This window comes from Canis lupus, chromosome 2 (assembly GCF_048164855.1).
Source record: "Canis lupus baileyi chromosome 2, mCanLup2.hap1, whole genome shotgun sequence".
In the NCBI taxonomy this organism is placed as follows: domain Eukaryota; kingdom Metazoa; phylum Chordata; class Mammalia; order Carnivora; family Canidae; genus Canis; species Canis lupus.
In genome coordinates this window covers 16,261,782-16,282,721 of record NC_132839.1, presented here as the reverse complement: position 1 = coordinate 16,282,721, position 20,940 = coordinate 16,261,782, and the positions used below count along the sequence as shown (strand labels likewise).

The 20,940-nt window shown below is 36.3% G+C and overlaps 1 protein-coding gene across 4 annotated transcripts in view; it reads right to left on the bottom strand.

The window, feature by feature from the left end:
* The window catches only part of KIAA0825 (KIAA0825 ortholog), a 381,348-nt gene that overhangs the window by 67,026 nt on the left and 293,382 nt on the right, over positions 1-20,940 (bottom strand). Inside the window, exon 21 of one of the 4 annotated variants that reach the window (XM_072791247.1) lies at positions 14,379-15,779. The exons of the other annotated variants lie outside the window; for them this stretch is intronic. Within the exon in view, the coding sequence (XP_072647348.1) occupies positions 15,767-15,779 (13 nt within the window). The 3' untranslated portion in view covers positions 14,379-15,766. Of the gene's footprint in view, positions 1-14,378; positions 15,780-20,940 lie in introns of those variants that run through there. 4 annotated transcript variants of the gene reach the window in all.

Sequence of the window (20,940 nt, the reverse complement as noted above, 5' to 3'; positions counted from 1 at the left end):
GAATATATTAGAACGGCAGGATCAAAGCGATCTGTGTATCGGGATATGGATATTTATTGTAAAATTATTTCAACTGTTCTATGCATTTCAAATTTTTCATAATAAGATATGGTGAAGTCTTCCTATGTCTTTCTAACTTAACAATTTGGGTTATATTCACCTACATTTTCTAAAGGATCTCTGAAAAGATTTTGCGATCAATAAAGATCAGCAAATACAGTTAAAACATTAAATCATTGTTAAAATGAGTGTTTTGTGATACTTAATACAAATAATTACATATATGACTTATTGGGCAGTACAGTTTTGATTTAGCATTTTATCAGGAGTGATAGCAAAAGTACACTCAGCAGAATATAGCAACAGTGTCTCCCTGACACTCCCCCCACCCTCTCTCCTTACCTTAAGCTCTTTCTCCCACCCTCCACCTCCCCGGGTCCCTTTTCCCCATCGCTTTTTTCTGGTGCAAAGACACTGCCCAACTTAGGTAAGCATGGCATTTAAATGGGAGGGGAAATGATCAACATCAGTTCAAGATTAAAGTTCTATGGGTAGTTTTGTCTTTCTCTTTAGAATGAAGTTTCTAACAATCAGAAGCACCACTGTGCCTACCATATAACGAAACATAAAAGCGCAACTTCTGGTTTCCACCTTCTTTATCATTTTTCTAGACAGCTTATTTTAATGTGCTCCTTTTGTGAATGATTTAAATGGAAAAAAATTGTTCTTTAGTTTTTCTTCTAAAACAACAGAATGCACATTCTCACATTCACACTTTTTTACTCTAGGAAAAATGAATAGAATGCCTATCCAAAGTATACTTTCAACTTTCAGTTTATATAGCAGACAATCGATATCTTTGAAGGAGACTTGAAGTGACAGCACAAAAGTATCCCTGCTTCGGCTGGGCCAACCTATGGAGAATGTTTCAAGTCAGTGGAAGCTTTACATTTTTGAAAGGTCTGCCCAGGTGTCAATAAATATGAGAAAGGGGCTCAGAGCTGTGTGTGAACGAATAGGTTGCATGCATTTTAAGGCAGTCTTACAGGAACACATTGAGAGATCTGGCATTCTTAAAATCGAGCATATGTCATATCAACATTCCTAGTACAAAGTATTTTGTTACTGTTTCTGAGCTCTAAATAGCCCCATGCAAAGGCACATCATTGAACCAAAGCATATGGAGGCGGCTACTCAGTTATGCTGAGCTATGCTACAATATCAGTTTGCGACTGCCTTACTCACCTTTTTCTACACATTTGCCAATGGAAATTTCTGCTCAGAAATTATACTGTAGCAAAGAAAGAAGTAAATACACGAGGGTGGATTCCACTTCTCAAGACATATCAATATGAGCCAGTGTTGCTGTCTGCTTCCTGCTGAATCGATAAAACATATGCACCTAGGCCTTAAGGAAACAGTAACTCTTTAAATTGCCCTTTATATTTACAATTACCTAATTACTTTATTTTGCCAAAAATAAAGGTCATTAAAATCATCTTGAAGCTTCACTTAAATTTCAGAAGTAGCCTGCAAGTTGTACAGTCTTTAACTATGTTCCATTTAACACATTTAATAGATGTAAAAGCTCACAAGTGATGATATAAAGGATAATTTACGCTTGCAATGCATTTTTGTCCAATTAATAGATTGCCTGCATGTTGCATATTTTGCATGACAAAAGAGCAGAATATTAAACTGCCATTCATAATGAAAATGCACTTTGCAAATTAAAAGTGCCGAAACAGAAATTTTTCACCCTGTTTAGGAAATAAACAGTCCTTAACCAATTAAACTGCATTGTAATAATTCTATGATTTATTGCAAGTTGTTTAACTTTCAAAACTCGGCTAACCCATATTAAGGTCACAATCCATCATGTCTTGCTTGGAAAGCCAGCAAATAATGGCTGTTGTATTAGCTGCTTTTGATGATAGTATGAAAGAAGTATTAGCACTTGTCAACAAAACTGCTTACAACATAACATTAGCATGCATGGGCTGCTGTACCTATTTATTATTCTGGCAGCTTCACACATATTGTTACAAGCTTATAAAACATTTTGTCGGGTGGAAACCGAATGTACACTGTTTGGTTTTCTGATAGACTGGCAGCATAAATGTCTGGGCTGACTTAGTTTAGTTTAAGTGTAAATAGAGACACAAATTCTTCAACCTGTTCTCTTATTGATACTGAAAAGTGCTGAATTATTCAGCATCCAACTCTTCTGTTTGTGTCTATCACAGTTATCAATTACCCATCAGTCTTCTTGTCAAAACAGAATGGATTAATCTGGCTGAAAATAAGACAAATAAATGGATACTATAACAGGGGTGCGGGGTTGCCAGACTGTCAAAGGGAAATCCAGGCAGTGACATTTGCCGTCAAAAATGGGATCTCTGGCTTAAGTGAGCAAATGATTCCCCTTTGCGCGCCAAGAATGCACTTAGCTCACCGTAAGTAAATTAATCTGCCTTCTTTGACTGCTAATGCATTAGCACCGAGGTAACAGTTCAGTTGCTGAAATTCCTTTACGTTTAAATAATTTTGGTCATCATTGTTGTTTCTCAGGGAAATGCAGATGCTTTATCTTGGTGAGGAGAGGGTTGCCTGGTAAATAAATGAGCCCGCTTAACAATGGAGTTATTACAGATAGTTTTGTGCCACTTCATAGCTCTCGCCTCATGTGATACCAAGTAACTCTTTGCACAGATGGCTGGTGGAACCCATCCAGCATCTGCAAAGTCCATCCCTGTTTTCTTTCCCAAACATTTTATTTGGAAATCTTGTTTGGCAAACTTCCTGAGACTCTGCCTAGCTGCTCAAAGTACATATTTCCAATCTATCTCATTTGGCCCTTCTATAAAAAAAGAGCCAGCAAAGTGCCTTCTTATTTGGCACAAAAAATGCAGCCACAGACTGAAGCAAGTTTTAGGTTCCCGGCCAAAAATTTACAAGAATTTTATCTTAGATGCTTCCATACTGGACTGTTTTACATAGTCATCATTAACATCTGAAGCCTTCACATCGTGACAGGATCAAAACCCCCCAATCTGTGTCACCCGAGAGCTTACCTTTGCCACAAGTTCCCTCTTGTTCTTATCTTCCCAGACATTAGTATCCTAACTAGTGTGGACATGGTTCTTCCTGAGTCTGGGGATGATGAGGTATTTAAGGAGAGCTACCTGCTAGAAATGGTTCCATCCCCTTGATGAATGAACAGATTATTTTTGGATGAAATCATCATCTTTTTGCATGTTTTTGCTTTTCGAATAGATGGTGCAAAGAATTTCAAGCATTTAAAAACCAAAAACCCTCCTGTATTTGGGGAGTTCAAAAGAGGTCACACTAATAATTACATTCTAAGTATGACTTTCTTGATTCTCTTAAAGACTTTGACAGGCTGGAAGTTTTGGTCTCACATTCCCAGAACATTACCTCAAATTTCTCCTCAATGTAAATCAGCTTCCCAGAACCTCAGCATTTAGGGGAAATGCACAAATTGGCGTGGCCACAACTCATCTTTGCTAAATCTCATTCGCTTGGTATATAATCCCAAAACTACTTCATGGAAGGCAGCTATTTAATATGTGCAAACACTGAACCCTCTCCTGAAATGAGACAGTATTTTTTTTGCCAGTTTATCATTTTATTTTGTCACTACTGACCTTCTTCTCTTTTACATAACTCCCTTATATGCAAAAGCAGCAATGTACAAAATTTCGTGTGGCCTAAAAGTGTTTCCAAAATTTTACTTTTTTTCCCTTAGGATTAATTCTTTGCAATACTAGCGACTTAGTTAATTGACAGGTGGATGTGATGAACTTACTTCCAAATTCTAGATGACATTTCCTATTCTTTGAGGAACTTTTCAAAATATGTGTCTGCATTTCAGATCCAAGTTGTCCAAGCCTAGACATTCTCTCCCATTGTTCCCCATTGGTTCCTAAGCTCTATACAGTCCACCTTTACTATGTCTGTTATTTTCCCTGCAATTATGACTGTCACAGTGCTTTTGTGATTCATACATACATTCATGCATGCACCAGTTCATTTATTCAACAGCTCTTCGAGGGCCGAAAATGAGTGGTCTTGCTGCCTCAAGTCTTTCCAACATACCTTCCACTCTGGTCACCTGCCCTCAGCCTGAAATACCTTCTGCCTACCTAGCCTCTATATCTCAGTTCAAATGCAATCTCCTTGTAATTTTTTTTTTTATTTCACGCACATGTTATTTCTTACTTCAAGTCTCTTAAGCACTTTTCTCTCCCTAATCACAATATAGTAGAATTCCTACCTCTGCCACTTACTAGCTGTATGATCATGGGAAATTATATAATCAACTGAGGGCTCAGTTTCTCCTCTAAAATCAGAGATACTATTACTCCATAGGGTGTGAAGTTAAATGAAATAATGCATGTAACATACTTAGAACAATACCTGTGAACATTCAAGTTCTTGTTATATCATTGTATGCAGCAATGAGTTGAAAAATATTTGTTGTAACATCTGTATGTTGACAGAGAAGTGTTGTAATTGCCCTTCGTGTTTCTGAGAGCCTTAAAACTCCATACCCCTACTGTCCCAGGTGATGGGCCGGGCCATCCAATTCTGGGCTGATCATTCTGGGTCATGCTGCCTGTCTTCATATCCTAGCCCTTTCCACTTACTAGCTCATCTTTTCTTTTTTTTTTTTTAAATGCAAAGTCAGGCAGTTAAAAGTCTCTATAACCTCATAGATGGCTGTTAAGTTTAGCTGAAAATAAAAGGTTTAGCAGTGTCTGATCCATAGCAAGACCTCCATAAGTGTAACTTGTCCTTACACTAGTGGCGTTTCAATATGCTACTTGGTCTAAATCTAGGTGGTGAGAAAGGACCATCAAAATAAATGTATAAATTCCCTGAATTACTGTCACATCCTTCTAAAAGGCTTCCTGAGTAACACTTCTCCTGAGCCTCATCTATTATGTATCTCCCAGACTGCCTAACAACTACCAAATTCTATCACTCCCCAGAGAGTGATTCACATTCCTCCTCTACTGGGACATCGACCCCTCTTTTCCAGCTTTCAGAGTGCTTCCCAATCATCTCTTCTCCTCTGAAATGTTGTACCTCATTTTCTCCCTAAAATGTATCATGTATCTTCTAACATTCAGTTATTAGCCTCCTGTCCATAAACCCTCCAAGAGGCCAGTCTTCCTGGCCTTGTATCTTCCCTCAAGTTGACCAGCCCCTTCCCCATCACACACATCTAGAAACATCCACCCTATCACTATCCATCTCCCATCCTTGTAAGTTTAAGAAGAAGCTTGCCTCTGCCCCAGACTTTTTGACTACCGTAGTCCTTGAAGAAAGATCTGTCATCTAAATGCCTGGAGCATTTAGAGATTTTACCACACAATTTAGCTATTAATTACAATGGTCTTGCAGCATTTGCTGTGTGTTTGCCTCTCCAGAGATAGTTCACTATCTTTTTTCGCTTCCTCGCTCGCTCACTCGCTCTCTGTGTCCTTGGCTAATCCACAAAGCTCTCTGGATAATCTTCCTGGCCTGTCATGGAGACCATGCCATTTGTCTTCCAACTGTCCCTGCTATTGGCCAAATCTGTTTATGGGTGCCAGTAAAAATTCTCCCTCCTTTGAAACTGTATTTCTGCCACTTCTTAAATTAAATGACATCTTAATTCTACAGCTGGCCTTAACTGATTAAGGCAGCACCATGTTGTGGGGAAGAAGCATGCACTTCAAGACGGTGAGTCTGAGGTCTGAATCTTGGTTTTGCCACTGACTAATCATGCGAACTTGGGCAACTCATGTTTGAGCCTCAGTTTCATTCAATATAAAAATACTAGTACCCAGCTCACAAAAAAAAGCTACGAGGAATAAAAGAGATAAATAACATCAAGTGCCTGACAAATAATAGGGAAGAGGTTTTAGATACTTCACCCTTCCGATTAATCTGGAATCATATTAATGCTATCTACAATGCCTCATTTCTTTATGTACACATTGACACAATCATGATTATCTACAGATTTATGTTTTTATTGTGTGCTTACCCATGTATTTAACATCCCCTAACAGTATCTTTAAGAGTAGTATATAGACTAATCTTACATAAACTTAGAACTGAGTGCTTTGTCATGAAACCTGTAGAAGCCATAACTTATTAGTTGTTCAAAGCTGATTAACACTGGAGATTACCTTTCAAATGAAACACTGGTCTCTCTTCTTCCTCACATTTAAGGAAATTGAAGGCCAAAGGCTAAAAAGTCCCTTGATTAAGGATAAAATGCAGAGTGGAACTACCATGCACATGGCTTGCCTTCCCATATTTGCATTCTAGAAATGTATTCTGAGATAATGAGGCAGTGTTTTGCAAGGTATCTAATGAAAATCTCCTTTAGAGCAGTCACAATTATCACACCGAAATGAGTCTCATAACTGAAATTACCTCCAAATTTTTAATAATTCCCTCAGCAAACACTTGTTCTGGTTGGGTGTATCCAGACTTTGGTTGAAAAATGAGTGGTTTAAAGCTAAAACGTGCTCTAAGTAGAATTTCTGAGTAGAGCAATCACAATCAAATGTCGAATCCCTAGGTTTGAAGAGAAAGCCCATTTGAACTTATTTTCTTTCGTTTTCTTTCTTTCTCCTTTGTGACAACAGTCTAAATGGCTCAACCTAGTCCATTTATTGACATGTCTGTTTCCAGCTACGAATATCTTCCTTTTCCCAGGGGACAACCCAACCTCTGCGTCAGAGCTGGCATACGGGGGTTAAACTACCTCTATGGGCAGGATACAGAGACAAACCTAAAGCTTTATGTGACTCATGTATGACTGAAATGATAGTCTATCACATACGGTGGGAAAGACAAGTTCTAGCCTCATGGTTTCATCCTTGAGTATCAAAGAAGTCTTGAGAAACCACAACTCTTACCACTAACTTTTGGGAGAACGGGTGGGCTGGGGAGATTTTACCGCTCCCTCTTTAAACTCATTATTAGATGGCTGCTGAGAAGTTCTGACTCAGCAACTTCCCAGGTCACTCAGTCCTTTAAAAAGGTTTCCATGTGACCTCAACACCACACAACATAGATTTATAATCAGTCTTCTGTTTGGAAAGCCAAAGCTTTAGAGAAACTGAGTGAATCATGCCAAAAAAATGGTATTTCAGTTCAACAATGAGATTTTCTCCCATATATATATAAACAGACTGTGGGAAGAATTTTCAGGAGCATTTTATTGCTTTGATGGGACAACAAAATATAAGGTTATCATAATAACAGTACGCTACCTCTTCTCCTTCTGGAAGGAAAATTTACAGCAAAGTAGTTTCCTAAGTGGCAAAGTGGACAAGAGCTTCTCTCTGTCCTGTGTACAAAGTGTCTAGTCTCAGAAGTGAGATTCCCAGAGCAATAATTTCTATCATGTTTTGCAAGAGGTTAAAAATGTATCTTTTGTCAGAGTATTAGCACTGACAAGCTTATTACAGCAAACCAAGCCTCTTCTACTTCTTCTCTCTGGCTCTCTAATTCACCACATCTGAAATGGGTTTCAGGGAAGAGGGTAGGGAAGGTGGGATGCAAATAGTAAATAAGTAAATGAAACTCCATATGAATTCCCTTGAATTTAAAAACTGTTCTGTACGTATTGCTTTATTTTTACAGTAACTGTCCCCTTTATTCATAACTATCCCAGTAGAACTTTGCCATTTCTATGATCACTTCACCATAACAGGTACATACAACAAATGTTAGTTATCGTATATATAATCCCAATAGTATTCTGCGAATGAGGTATTAATGTTTTTATATCTGAGCAAAGCTGAAGCTCAGAGAGGTTGAGTGACTTCCCCAAGGTCACATGGTTAGCAAGTAGCAAAGCCAAGGTTCAAACCCAAAACTTTAAGACAACATAGTCCATGCTCCTTCCATACAGTGTCTGTCATACTGCCTCAATTGGTGAAGACTGGTTATAGGATAAAGATGTCATTGATTCTAAAAAGTGTCAGAAATACAAATTAGAAGGAATTTGATCATTCCCTCTAATTCATTTTTCCCTTTTCTCCTATATGGGCAGGATACAGAGACAGATCTTCCTCATTTCTTCATTTTTCCTATCTTTATTTTCCCCATTTTCATAATTAAATAAGATTTGTTCTTAAAAAAAAAAAAAAGAAGATTTGTTCTTGAGGTAGAGAATGGTGGCAAATGTGTTCAATTTCCTACTTCGTATAATATGGACCTTGACTTAGAAAAAAAAAATACTTTCCATTCACTTGCCATAGCTGCTGAAATTCTCATCATTAGAGAGTCACTTCTTTGGATTAGGTGCACTTTGTCACCAAAAGTTGTCTTGGAACCATGAGAGACTCTTAACTGTGGGAAACAAACTGAGGATTGCTGAAGGGGAGGCTGGGCGAGGGGGCGGGGATTGGAATAACTGGGTGATGGGCATTAAAGAGGACATGTGATATGATGAGCACTGGTGTTATATTCAGCTGATGAATTATTGAAAACTTCATCTGAAACTAATGATATGTTGGCAAGCTGAATTTATGTAAAAAAAATAAAAGTTGTCTTGGGATAAGTAAGTTTAGCATGCCATTTACAAACTTTCCCAATATTTATGCACCCATTGTAATCAATCATAGAACACACAACTTTTGGCTAGTAATAAAGCAGCATGAAAGGTTCAAACAAAGTCTTTGTAACAGATAACAGAACAAGATTTTTAGGAAAGCATTTTTGGTAAGTTACTAAGAACATACTTTATAATCCCACTAGTGACTCAAAAAAAAGTACAGATAGGTTCAAAATGTTCAGTGTGGATCAATGTGTAGAAGATTTTGGACCAAAGAAAGCAATACAATGCAAGAATTTGAACGTGCAAGTGGAAGAACCATAAACTAATGGATTTTAGTGTTTTTGCTAAAAGGCAAAAGGGTACCAGGTAAGAAGCAACTTGATAATGATTATTTAAAATCAATAACTTTCCCAAAAGAGAAGTTAAGAAGCAAACAACAGAAGACTCTCATATAGAATATATTCTGAGAATTTGTCAGCTGTAATTATCAAATCACATCTTTGTCCTAATCAGAAGCATCCTGAAATGAAATAATCCCCTGCTGGCCAGATTCTATCACATGACCCTAGAATGACACTGTCCCTAGTAATCATTGGGTAAATCATCCTGGCCATCAACAAATATGAGTAGATTTGTCTAGAGGAAGGGGGAGCAGTGAGCAACAGCCCAAGCCAAAGCTCTACCACCTGTTGCAGCTCCAACAATGGCATGGACTTGGGCCACTCACACAATAATTCCTGGCAACTCACTGCTTGCTATAATGTAGAATGTAGTAGAAAGTGGGTGTGGAAACTGTAGACTCTATTACTGGGGTGGGGGTAGCTGCTGACTGGCAGAAAGGCTTTGCTGCAATGTGGATTCACCTCTAAGGAGACCCACGGGTGCAGCCTGACAGCACTGCTCAGCGTGTTGCACTAATGAACAGCCCTGTGCTAGGTGTTTTTCCCTCTGTTAAATAAATACTGCAGGACTCACAAAGATGCTTGGAAGATTTCTGTATTTCCTTCTTAAATAAACAGGCAATTGCAGTACGATATAAACCATTAAAATTGCCATTGTTTAGGTTGAAAAAGGGTTGATCATCAGTGATTTCATATGACTTGACCTAATTGTTAATTGGTCATGCAAATTTGGTACTACAGTTTAACTGTGGAAAGAAAACAAGAATTCAAATGTGAACACTAAATGCCTTGTGTTTTTTTTTTTTGTTTTTGTTTTTGTTTTTTTCAAGGAAACCCTTTTGGGTTAAAAGAGAAGGCAAATTCCTTTTAGCTGCAATTAGTATTTGTGGAATATCTAATCATATGGTGCTGTGAAGTATACACAATACACAGAAGAGACCAACATTACCCTTGAGAAATTTATCATCTGTATGTGAGGATTTGGCTAAATATAGAACAAAAACAGCATTTCCATTTTCTCCATGGCAGACAAAAATGGCTATACTGTAAAGTACAACTAATCTTTCATAAACTATACTGATTCCAGTACACACATACCCAGAAGTATCAATTACTGGCCTTATTTTTTAGGCACACCTGTCCCCCTCTCCAAATGAATATACTCCCACCCCCAACTCATCCCCCCTTACACACTATTAGTTTTCTTTCTAGGACTGGCTTGATAATTTGCAGGAAAAACACGAGACCCTCATTTAAAACTTCTTAAGAATTTCAAGATGTTGAGAGGAAAGCATTAAACTGGGCTCGTCTAAGCATGGAATCCTGTGTTGCCCAGGTTGTGTGCCTATGAAGTAATCTTGCTGCTTTCTGTTTCTTAAGTATGCCTATGCCTGGCTCATTCTACCCCAAGGCTTTGGCATTGCTATTCTCTCTGCTTGAAATGCTCTTCCCGTGGCTAAGGTATCAGCAAAAATGCTTCCTTCTCTAAGAAGTTTTCCTTGACAACTCTGTCTAAAGAAGCTCTTTTCATGTCATTTTCTGAATATTGTTGTGCTCTCTTTTCATTACTTTCCTGTTATTTTCTTGCTAATTTACTTATTGACTTATTGTCTTATTTCCCTCCACTGGCATATAGACTCCACAAGAGAAGTGACTTTACCTTGTTCACTTCCTCCTGTTTATACGACTCTTCAAACAGTACTTGGTACATTGTAGGTATCCACTAAATATGTTTTCGATGAATAGATGAACAGGTAATTATTTACAAAATACTTCTAATTTATAAAAAAGCCTTACTGGTCTTCGAGTATTTATTGTTCCAACCAACTTAGCTAATTCACATGCATGAATCCAAACATAAGAATGAACCAGTGAATGAAATTTAATACTCCAGCTGATGCAATGCATCAAAAGTGGAACACTCATTCAGTTATGATTGCTAAGTGATTTCTCTTTATAAATCATACTACATTCTAAAGGTCAACCCGCTATTAGTTGTATCTGCGATGCATCTCATATCTTAAAATATTTTAGGTAAAAGTGCATAGTAGACATACATTAAAATGTTGACAAAGGGGCGCCTGTATGGCTCAGTCAGTTAAGTGTTCAACTCTTGGTTTCAGCTCAGATCATGATCTTGGGGTCGTGGGATTGAACCCCGTATCTGATTGGGCTCTGGGTTTGGCCTGGAGCCTCTTTGCTCTCCCTCTTCTTCTGTCCCTCCTCCCCACCACTCATGTGTGTGCTCACTCTTTCTTTCTCTCTAAAATAAATACATAAGTCTTTTTTAAAATGTTGACAGAAAACATCTCCTAGAATAATTTCTAAGAAAATATGGTAATTTTTTATTGAAACTGTGCTTGTTGGTAATAGGATATAATTAAGTCATTATTAAACACTTTATTAGAAAGCTGAATGCAGCTATAATTTTTTTCACAAAGCTAATATTCAATCTAGAGTAGCTAAATAACAACAAAAAAATTGAAATAATTAAGAAAGGTCACAAAAACTAGGACCTTGGCCCCTTGCAGGAATTGCAATCCTGAAAATAACACTGGTTGAATTAACTGGGAGCTTGTGTTAGATTGTAAACCCTCTTATAACCTAGTTATTTAATTCTATCTTCTGAATTTAAGGGTCAGAGATGGTGGCCCCCTAAGTCTTGACTTGACTTTCCAGGGCCATTTGGTTCTGCCTAGAGTTGGGTGATTGCTTGCAAATCATCCTTTTCATGATTTCATAGTTTCCAGCTATAACTAGAAATTAACAAAACAATTTATAAGCGCTGACTGTTGAAGACATTCCTACATATCCAACGAGATACGCAATGCAAGCTAAATAGGAGAGCATTTGCAATTTAAAATATAATTTTCCATAATGAAAATGTAAAGCAGTCGTTCTGTTTTATTCAGTATGGCAGGTTAGGAATCCCCGTGAAGCTACATTGAAGCAAAGAGTAGATTAATAATTTAATTTGGTTCAGAACTATGCAATGGGGCACCACAACCTTTTATTCTGTAACCAGCTGCTGACCCTAATATGAATGAACCAATTAGACATCTCTATTTAATTGTTGGGTGACCCATCTAAAACTCACTAGGAATTTTTATTTTAAACAACACTCAACAGTCTAAAAGAATCCTAGTTATCCCCCTGGTGGAGGTGGTTGATTTGATAGAAGCACACAAAGGAGTTCAGCAAACGGGGGGAAGAAACTGCAAGATCATTTTAGACTGTGTTCTGTAAAAGAACATCTTAATATAATGAGCCTTTTTTCAGTCTCCCTTGGCGGAGCATCAGCCCTCTCAGATAACCCCACACAAAGCAAATACCATCCGTCTGAAGTTACATTTGCTCCTTGTTATCACAACTTATGCCACTTAATTCATTATTCAACGAATTCACTTTCTTGTTTATTAGATGCAAGGTAGCCGCTTATCCCTAAAGGCCATGTATGCAAAAGACTGCTTGTAATCCTGTCACTTCAAACCTCTCTAGACTTTTACATTGCTTCAGGAATTAGGAGGAAAGAAGCAAACAATTTAGATTTATTCCCGATGATATTAAATCTGTACATGATGAAAGAAATAAGAAAGAAATGCTAACCTCAAATTTGTTGATTTGGAGGGTGGCTTCAGATGCTATCTTTACATGTAAAAGTTAGTATATTCACTTGCTCCCTATAATAAACACCTTGAATTATTCTTCCTACATTAAAGAGGAATAAATTAAATGCATTTTTTTTTGGTACAGGTTGCCTGCAAAAAATGGTACTATATCTCATCAACTTCATTTCAAGATGCAGGCCAGCTCAATTCACATGCTGAAAACAGATATTAAACATACTTTACAATCTGATACCTGATGTGTCAAGGCTTTGGGGCACCATTCTTTAAGTGTATGTAATGTTGGATTAAAAAATGCCTTGAAAACGGTTTTCAATTTTTTCAATATGGGTATTTCGAGGTTCTTTTTTTGGTTGTCAATAAAAAGATGTGATAAGTATATTCTGAAAAACGTAAGACAGTCTAATTGACCTCTTCCCACAATATAGTATAATGGTCAGAGATATTTCCATTTGATTTGGTAATCTTATGCTATTAGAATCATTAAAATGTAAACGAATTACTGAATTAAGCAACTTTCCCTGCACTCTTAGCACAATTAATATTGCATAAAATTATCTGCATAATTATACACAGTGTGTTTATATAAAACATCTAGGAAAAAGCTACAAATCAGAGGCTGAGTGTAAAATATTTTAAGCTGTATGCTGAAGTCTTCTAAATATGGAAATCTAAGTGGCTGTTTCAGTATTGGTGCTTTACGTAACTGAAGACAGTTCTAAATTTCATGCTTTACTTATTTAAATGCTAAATAACTCTATACTTATTTTTTTAAATTCTCATAAATAAATATATGAAATATATCTAGACTGAATGTATTCTAAACCTGAGTGCATTATTCTTCAAACTAAGAAGCATTTACTTTCTCCAATTAATTTGCATTATGAGGCAACTATTAGAGATTCAACATTAGTTCATCAACAAAAGCCACAGAGAGCATTTTAATGCAGTACAGCATATACAGATATGCCTAGGACAAAAGACTCGACATCTCTAGAAAAGAGGAGCCATTTACGAGGAACCTCATTTTGTGAATAGAGTTGTGACTAACAAAATAATGTGTAAAGAATTACCTGCTACTATTCTGAGGCAGGAAATACACTTGAAAACTCACATAAGCCAGCAACTGTGGATATTATTGTGATTCCTGCCATCCTCCCAAATATCATTCATATTAATATTGTGATGCACAAATTGATTTACCTGAATAATTAACCTTTACTACAGCATAACTACCTTAGGTACAGATTAATGTTTTCTATTCAGCTTACGACATAAACCTACCAGAGAAATCACGCTCATTAAATATACTGCAAAAATCAATTGTTTCCTGCCACTCTGAGGAATTAATATCAACAATTAAGTTGTGTAGTATTTTTAAAAGCTTATATCCATCTGTCTGTGCCAATTAAAAACAGCAAAATAGAGCAAAATGAAATTAACAAAGAATGCTAATAAAACACAACTTTTCTGTTGATGTCTTAGATATATAACTTTATTCATTATTGTACAACTCTTAGTTTTTTACATGTGGGAGATTTAAAAAGTCACCCAGTGATTTTTTATAGTGCAACCGTATGCTAGATAAAGATATTTAAGCTGTCAGTATAAACTGCTTCTGTTTTCATTTTGCATTTAATTTCAATGCCAGACTCAAGGCATAAATTTTTCATCACCTGCAATGCTATGAATAAAAGATTAAAAAAAGAACTGAGAAGAAATTCTAACACATGCGGTGCATGCGGCACATTGTGCAGACGCAGTATTCATAACTAGATGTTTAATTTCCATCTTTTTTTTTTACATCAGGAACATTATTATTTGAGTTAATACATCATGGAGCTAATTTCCCAGTATTTTAGCTTTGCAGAATTCAAGTTTACCTAGTTTGGGCCAAATAGGCCATTCATTCCACTTGAAATCTGAAGTAGACGCCCTAAGATTTACATGCTACTTTGTTAGCACTGCAGGATTCTATTACTCTCATATTTCTGGAAAGGGAATATTTCAACATCATATATTTTTGTTTTATTCTATGAAATAGCACATACATTAACCTTGCCTGAAAGTTCAAAGAACTAAGAATTACTAACATGGTCCCATCTAATATCAGGTCCTCATTAAGGCTTGCTTCGTGTTCTCAAACTGAAAGATATAATCAATCCCAGGAGGTAAAGTGATGAGCTCAGTGTTGAGGCATTTTTTATTTAGTACTTAGGACTGTTTTCGGTAGCACAATGCATCTTCACTGTCACTTTATTAGCCTCTAAAGGACTCAGAGACCAAGACAATTTCTAATCCCCACCAATAGACTCTTAGTGAGCAAGAGATGCACAAGAGCCCTTCCTAATCTCATCAGGAGGGCCTTGGGTTTATTAGCCTTGTCATTCTGAAACTTCACTTTCGTAGGGCAGTCAAGAGCCTGCTGAGGACTCCAGGCCTGTCGGGGACATCAAGAGTCAGTCCTTCGGATGTTAGTGGCATCTAATAATGTCTAGCTTGTTGTCTTTGGCTCTAATTACTCAAACTAGTTTTTTACGGTTATTGAAATTAAGTCTAGGGAAAGCTTTGGAAAATAATAAACCAAACCGTGTTCTGATACATTATTATCAGTGTGGTATCCAATTAGCTCAGTCGGTTAGCTGATAGTGCTAATGAGACCTAGGTCATTGGTTCAATTCCAGGGGGGCCAGTTAGCTTTACTTTGTTCTATGGTCACAGATGGATACCTCATCTTATCCAGCTGTCTTAAGTGCTACTGGTCACCAAAATAACCAAATAAGAAAGTATGAATGGATCAGCGCAGATCCATCCCTACAACGAGGCTCTAGAGGGCATCAGTACCATCTTTTGTGACCACCGTACAAAAATTAGTATTTTAGGATAAAACCTCTTTTTTTCTTATTGTTTATTACTGGAAAGCAAACACTTTAGATCCCCAAATCATTTAATTCGCCATAATTAGTTAGACTTCACATCTCTATGACGTTGGCAAGTTTAATTAAGCTTACTTTACAGATGACAAAGCCTAAAGTGAAAGGTTAAGTCACTTGTCGGAGGTCACATAAAATGTCAGGGGCATTTCTCAGATTGGAATTTCTGTCTTCTGTATCTCATTCCATCGTGGTACCCAGGAGACTGCTCTGCCTCTATGGAAACAGCCTGAAGTCACAGTAATATGTCACTATATTATCACATTATTTTTCATTATGCTAGAAGACACAAACTTAGTGAAAAGGCATGGGGAGTCAAAGATTACAGATGTATATCCCTTTAAGCAACATAAATGTATGGAAATCTGGATTTGTTGAACAGATAAATTAGAAGGTGTCATGTATCACTTAGTCTATGCTACCTCATATTGTTATTAATCACTTTTTTTGCATGCTCTAGATTCCCAACTAGACAGAATGCACAGGGAACAGACCATGTCTAATATGTTTCTTGAATCCATAGTAGGTATTAAGAAATATTTATTCATGACAGTGGCATTTGATTGGACGAGAACAGGAGAGTATGACTTTATACCCTATGGGAATAGCAAAATAGGAAGTGAGAAAACCTTCCTGATGGTGGGCAGGATTTTTCCTACTGAGCCTCTATAATTATAACAATTCTTGTTTGATGTGGTATATCCAAATCTAACACATATCCTGGACACCAAGCACAGAAAGGACCTATAGAATAATGCACTTAAGGAAAATTTTGCAAAGAGTAGAATGCTTCAACAGAAGGGTAGAAGAGGCAGCTTGATGCAACTATGGGATGTAGTAGCGCAATAGGAACCTGTCAATGGAAAAATGATGTTGTGAGAAAATTAGTTGCTTAGTATTATAGAAAAGAAAAAAAATCCACATGATGGTGGAGTGGAGGAATAGAATAGAATCACCCTTCCTATTCACGTCTATCATTAAATCTCTGGGTACTGGAATTCTTCAAACAGTCTTCTATAGCCTAGGGTCTTATCACTAACTCCTAAAGTGGTTAGGAATAATCAATCTCTTTTTAAAAAAATATATGAATATCCTGTACAAATTATTAGAAAATCTAAATTCATTGCTCAATTTTGTTAAAAACTAGAAAAAATTAAAATCATTAAGTGCTTATTCTCAGGTTTTGAAATATGGCACTCACTTTCATGCTACAGAGATTTACAGAATAATTACATGGTCAATATAGTTCAATTTTCATCTTCTGACTCTTAAAATAGTATTAATGAATTAGTGCTTTACACCATCAGAGCTTTGATGATAATTTACCCACTTTAATGTATGAGAAAATGTACTGAGCACTAGTATTTCAGGGATGGTTTCTTCCCACCAGATTAATGTTTATTAACCTATGAGGTTTCCAAGGTTCATGAACCTCCTGAAAGTATATGCAGATTTTGGAGGTATATGCAGATGTTGCCTGTTTCTAGCAAAGAGCTCCTCTTAGAACTTCAAAGGAGCTCCTGAATCAAAAAAAAAAAAAAAAAAGTATGAACAGCACTACTCTAGATCTTCAGCTTGTGTTTGCTTTTAAGAAGTTAATATTCATCTCTCTGTAATAATTAAAGCTATCTATATATTTACATATATATTGTTCAATTTAATTGCTTTATGAATCAGTGGAATACTCAAAGAAAAAATGCTGTATTTTGTTTCTAATAAGGGAAAAGAAAAAGACACAAATGGAAGCTACAAAAATTTACACTAATTATTTCCACACTGAGCAGTAGGGGAGATTAATAGAGGCAGTTAGAGAAATACCTTTCCTTGCGATATTTGAGATGAAAGTAAATCTTAAGATACATTAGGTGTAGTTCTTCTAATGAAGTAGAGTGTGAGACAAGAAATCCTGGGTTCCTTTCCAGGTTTGTGATCTCTCTACTAGATGCCTCTAGAAGATGTGAAATAACTATTTTTATTCATTGTCAATCAAACACATCACTTTACACATGTGTTATGCTTAGCTAACCTGTCTTTTTAAAATAGGAAATCTATTTTAAGCCCAAATACTCCAAACACATACAAACAGAGACACAGAGGATTAGATGATCGAGAACTGGGCTCTATGTACATCGGCGCCATCAACCCACTGAGTTCTCACAAGCAAGCTAATCTTGCCAAAAACCCTTAAAATGTTTTGTTTCTGTTTCTGTTTATTTACTCCTAGTTGCTTTAAATACAATCAGTTGGATTTGACGTAAATCAAAAGTTTCTCAGTGCATCTCAGATGACTGAAAAACTGACAGATTCTTAGTCTCCATACCAGGTTTATGCAAATGGAATTGTTCAGGAAGGGCCATGGGAATCTATAGTGTAACAGGTAATCCAGGTGACTCATGATCATACAAGTTTGAGAAATCTGGATGTCATATTCTTAGTCATTTAAGGTTTTTGAATTTGGGTTAGCTGGTTTGTGGTTCCTTTTTTCTGAAGAACTTCCATGTATTATGTAACTCCCTCAAATCAATTTCACCTGGAGGCTGCGAGAATACATTTCCAATCATGAAACGAATTGTTGGTGAATATGCCACACAGCATTCTAGGAGTTAATTCAAAATTCTATTGTCAAGGAATGTAAGGGAATGAGAACATGTGTATGATATTAAAAATAACAGCTTTCTTTATCCTCCTTTAAAAATCAGTACTGATTTCAAAAGGCATTGATAAGCACAGGGTCAGCATATTTTTTCAGTCATGCTCTTGGGGAAACATTAATATGCTCTTCTGGACAACTGGTTCTTTTTGGATCTCACAAAAAAAGCTTTTAATTCAAAAGGGGAAGGGCAGGGTATTGGTGGAAAATTGTAAAAGGTTTATGAGGGTTTTTTTTTCCCCCTTGATTAACAAACTTGAGAGCCAAGACACCTTCTGTTTCTAATCATGTTTCTATTAACTTGGACTTTTTTTTGTTCCAAACTGAAAGTGTGGGGTGAAATCTTATACTTAGTTCTATGAAGGCACTTGCCAATATCATAATACAATTACATTTGGCCACTTGGAGAATAGATCTATGACCAAAATCATTGTTAACAATGGACATTTTTGCCTGGGGTTATGTTTTTTTCCCCAGTAATATCCCCAGCATATTTAAAATGGTGTAAGTTTATATATAATACAAATACAGGAACAAATGCAAGGTAATTACACGTCTACTGGCAAATACCAGTGTTTCCCAACCAACAGTATGTGATTTCAGGTTTAGATCAGTGACCAGTGATTGCAGCTAAGCTACAGAACAGTATCAAAAGCATGAGAGGTGACCTAATAAAGAGAAGATAGCTTTCTTGAGTTTCTAGAGGTAATCCCCAGAAAATACTGATATATTTCCAGATTTTTCTTCATGCTAGAAATGCTACAGAATGGTCATTACTGTATAACAATGTACTACTTTATTATAAATATGAGGCCACGTGGCCATTTCGGGATCATCACTCAATAGTTAGTCGGTAGCTCCTTGCTGGCTGGTGTAATATTGTTCATTCCATTATTATTTAAGGTAAAAATGCTAAATTCTCCATGTAAATTCAGCTACCCCTTTTTATGAAGTATGCAGGTTTACTTTTCCCATTTGGTCAACTCCAGGGAGTAACTCTAAATTCCATTACGTAGGTAAGTGATTTTCATTTGGGGTGTATGTGGACATGTTTAAAAGTGAATTCCTACAGATAAAGAATTGATACTTGGAGATTCTTCTAAATTTTATGTGCCAACCTATTTTAATTTTTACAGTTGGGCTAGCTTTGGATTTCAGACCATCATCTTACAATCATTTTATCTATAAAAGAAGCTCGGCTCTACTGTTTCTTCACAATAATTTTGTTATGCCCCCAATTCAAGATTCATACTTTTAATATATTCAAAGTGATCATCTTCTCAATTATTTAAGTTTGTAGACAACTGATTAGTAAGGTGAATTTAGAATGCCCTCAGGAAGATGTGAAATCACTCATGAAACACACAATGTGTTTTGAAACATTACTGTTAAACAATCACCTATGTTTCAGGGTGACTTAAAGTGTTTTCCAGTGCTTTCTATGTTGATCTCTACCAGTATTCCCACTGATAGTATATCAGCACACTAATGACCCAGTGTTTGAGACTGCTGAACATGACTAATTTGAAGCTTCCATTACACAATAAATTATTTTAAACATACCTTTTGGGTAGTTCATTTATTTAAATAACCCCTAAGCCTTGGGGATGATTAAGGATAAAGTTTTATGTAAGCTTCATTTTTTTTTTTAATTGGCAAGCTTCACTTTTAATAGTTTTCTGGCACCTTCTAGGATAGTCTTGTTTATGTTGTCTTTAAAATCTATCAGATAATTATATACTACCATGTGTAATTATTCTAAGCACTAGCATTATTATTTTCATATTTATAATTATTTATTCATTTCAAGTCACTTGGCATGCTACTAATGGGCCATATAGTTAGATATCCTAATTTGTTCTTGTGACTTATAATTAATTTAAACAGAAGTTCGTCATAAAGTATTTTGAAGTTCATAAAAATTATTTTTTGTGTTACATGCATGTCCATAGATATAAAACTCAAAGATTTTTTTCTTTCATAATATACTATAATACAGTTACAAGTGCATTGAAATTCATCTTGTTAGAATGGTAGTAATATATCCCACCAGGACTACTGTTCCTAGTAGCAATTTAAAATAATTATTGTGAGACTTGATGCTAGACATCAGGTTTGCAATAGAATTACAATGAGGGAAGTGTATTAGAGACAAAACATTGCTGGAAGAAAACTTCATAATGGCGCAATTTGGAACTAAGCCTCAATTTTACAGTAATAGATTCTCTTTATGATGGCACAAAGGAGTGAATGCACTTAGCAAATTTAAATCTATTATTAGTCACACTTTGTGGATTGCAGTGCAAAAGGAGAAAAGAAATTAGCTTTTTAAGTATGTTCTTATATAAAACAGGTTCTAGTAAGAACAGTCTTATATAAAATCTCCTCGTTACAGTTCAGAAGCACTGTCAGTCTTTATAACAGCAGGGAGTTGTCCAGGTTTAAAAGTCTTTCCAAAAGAGTTCTGGAGGTCTCTAATTTCAAATTACAAGTTTCTGAAGTCAAGACACATTCAACAACAGTACATTTCTTATTTACAGAAATTCAGTATAGGACAAGAGAGATGGAGTTAATTTGGTCTCTGCTGCTTACTGCGCTCTCTCTCCCTGAATGAAGAGGTGTTTGTAGTTCACACTGGTACTCTACCTACTTTTAACATGATTTTGATTACAGTAGGAGAACGCAACAGCATTAAGCTGCTATGATTTGGCACTCATCTGTGTAAAAGGAGTTTCAATTG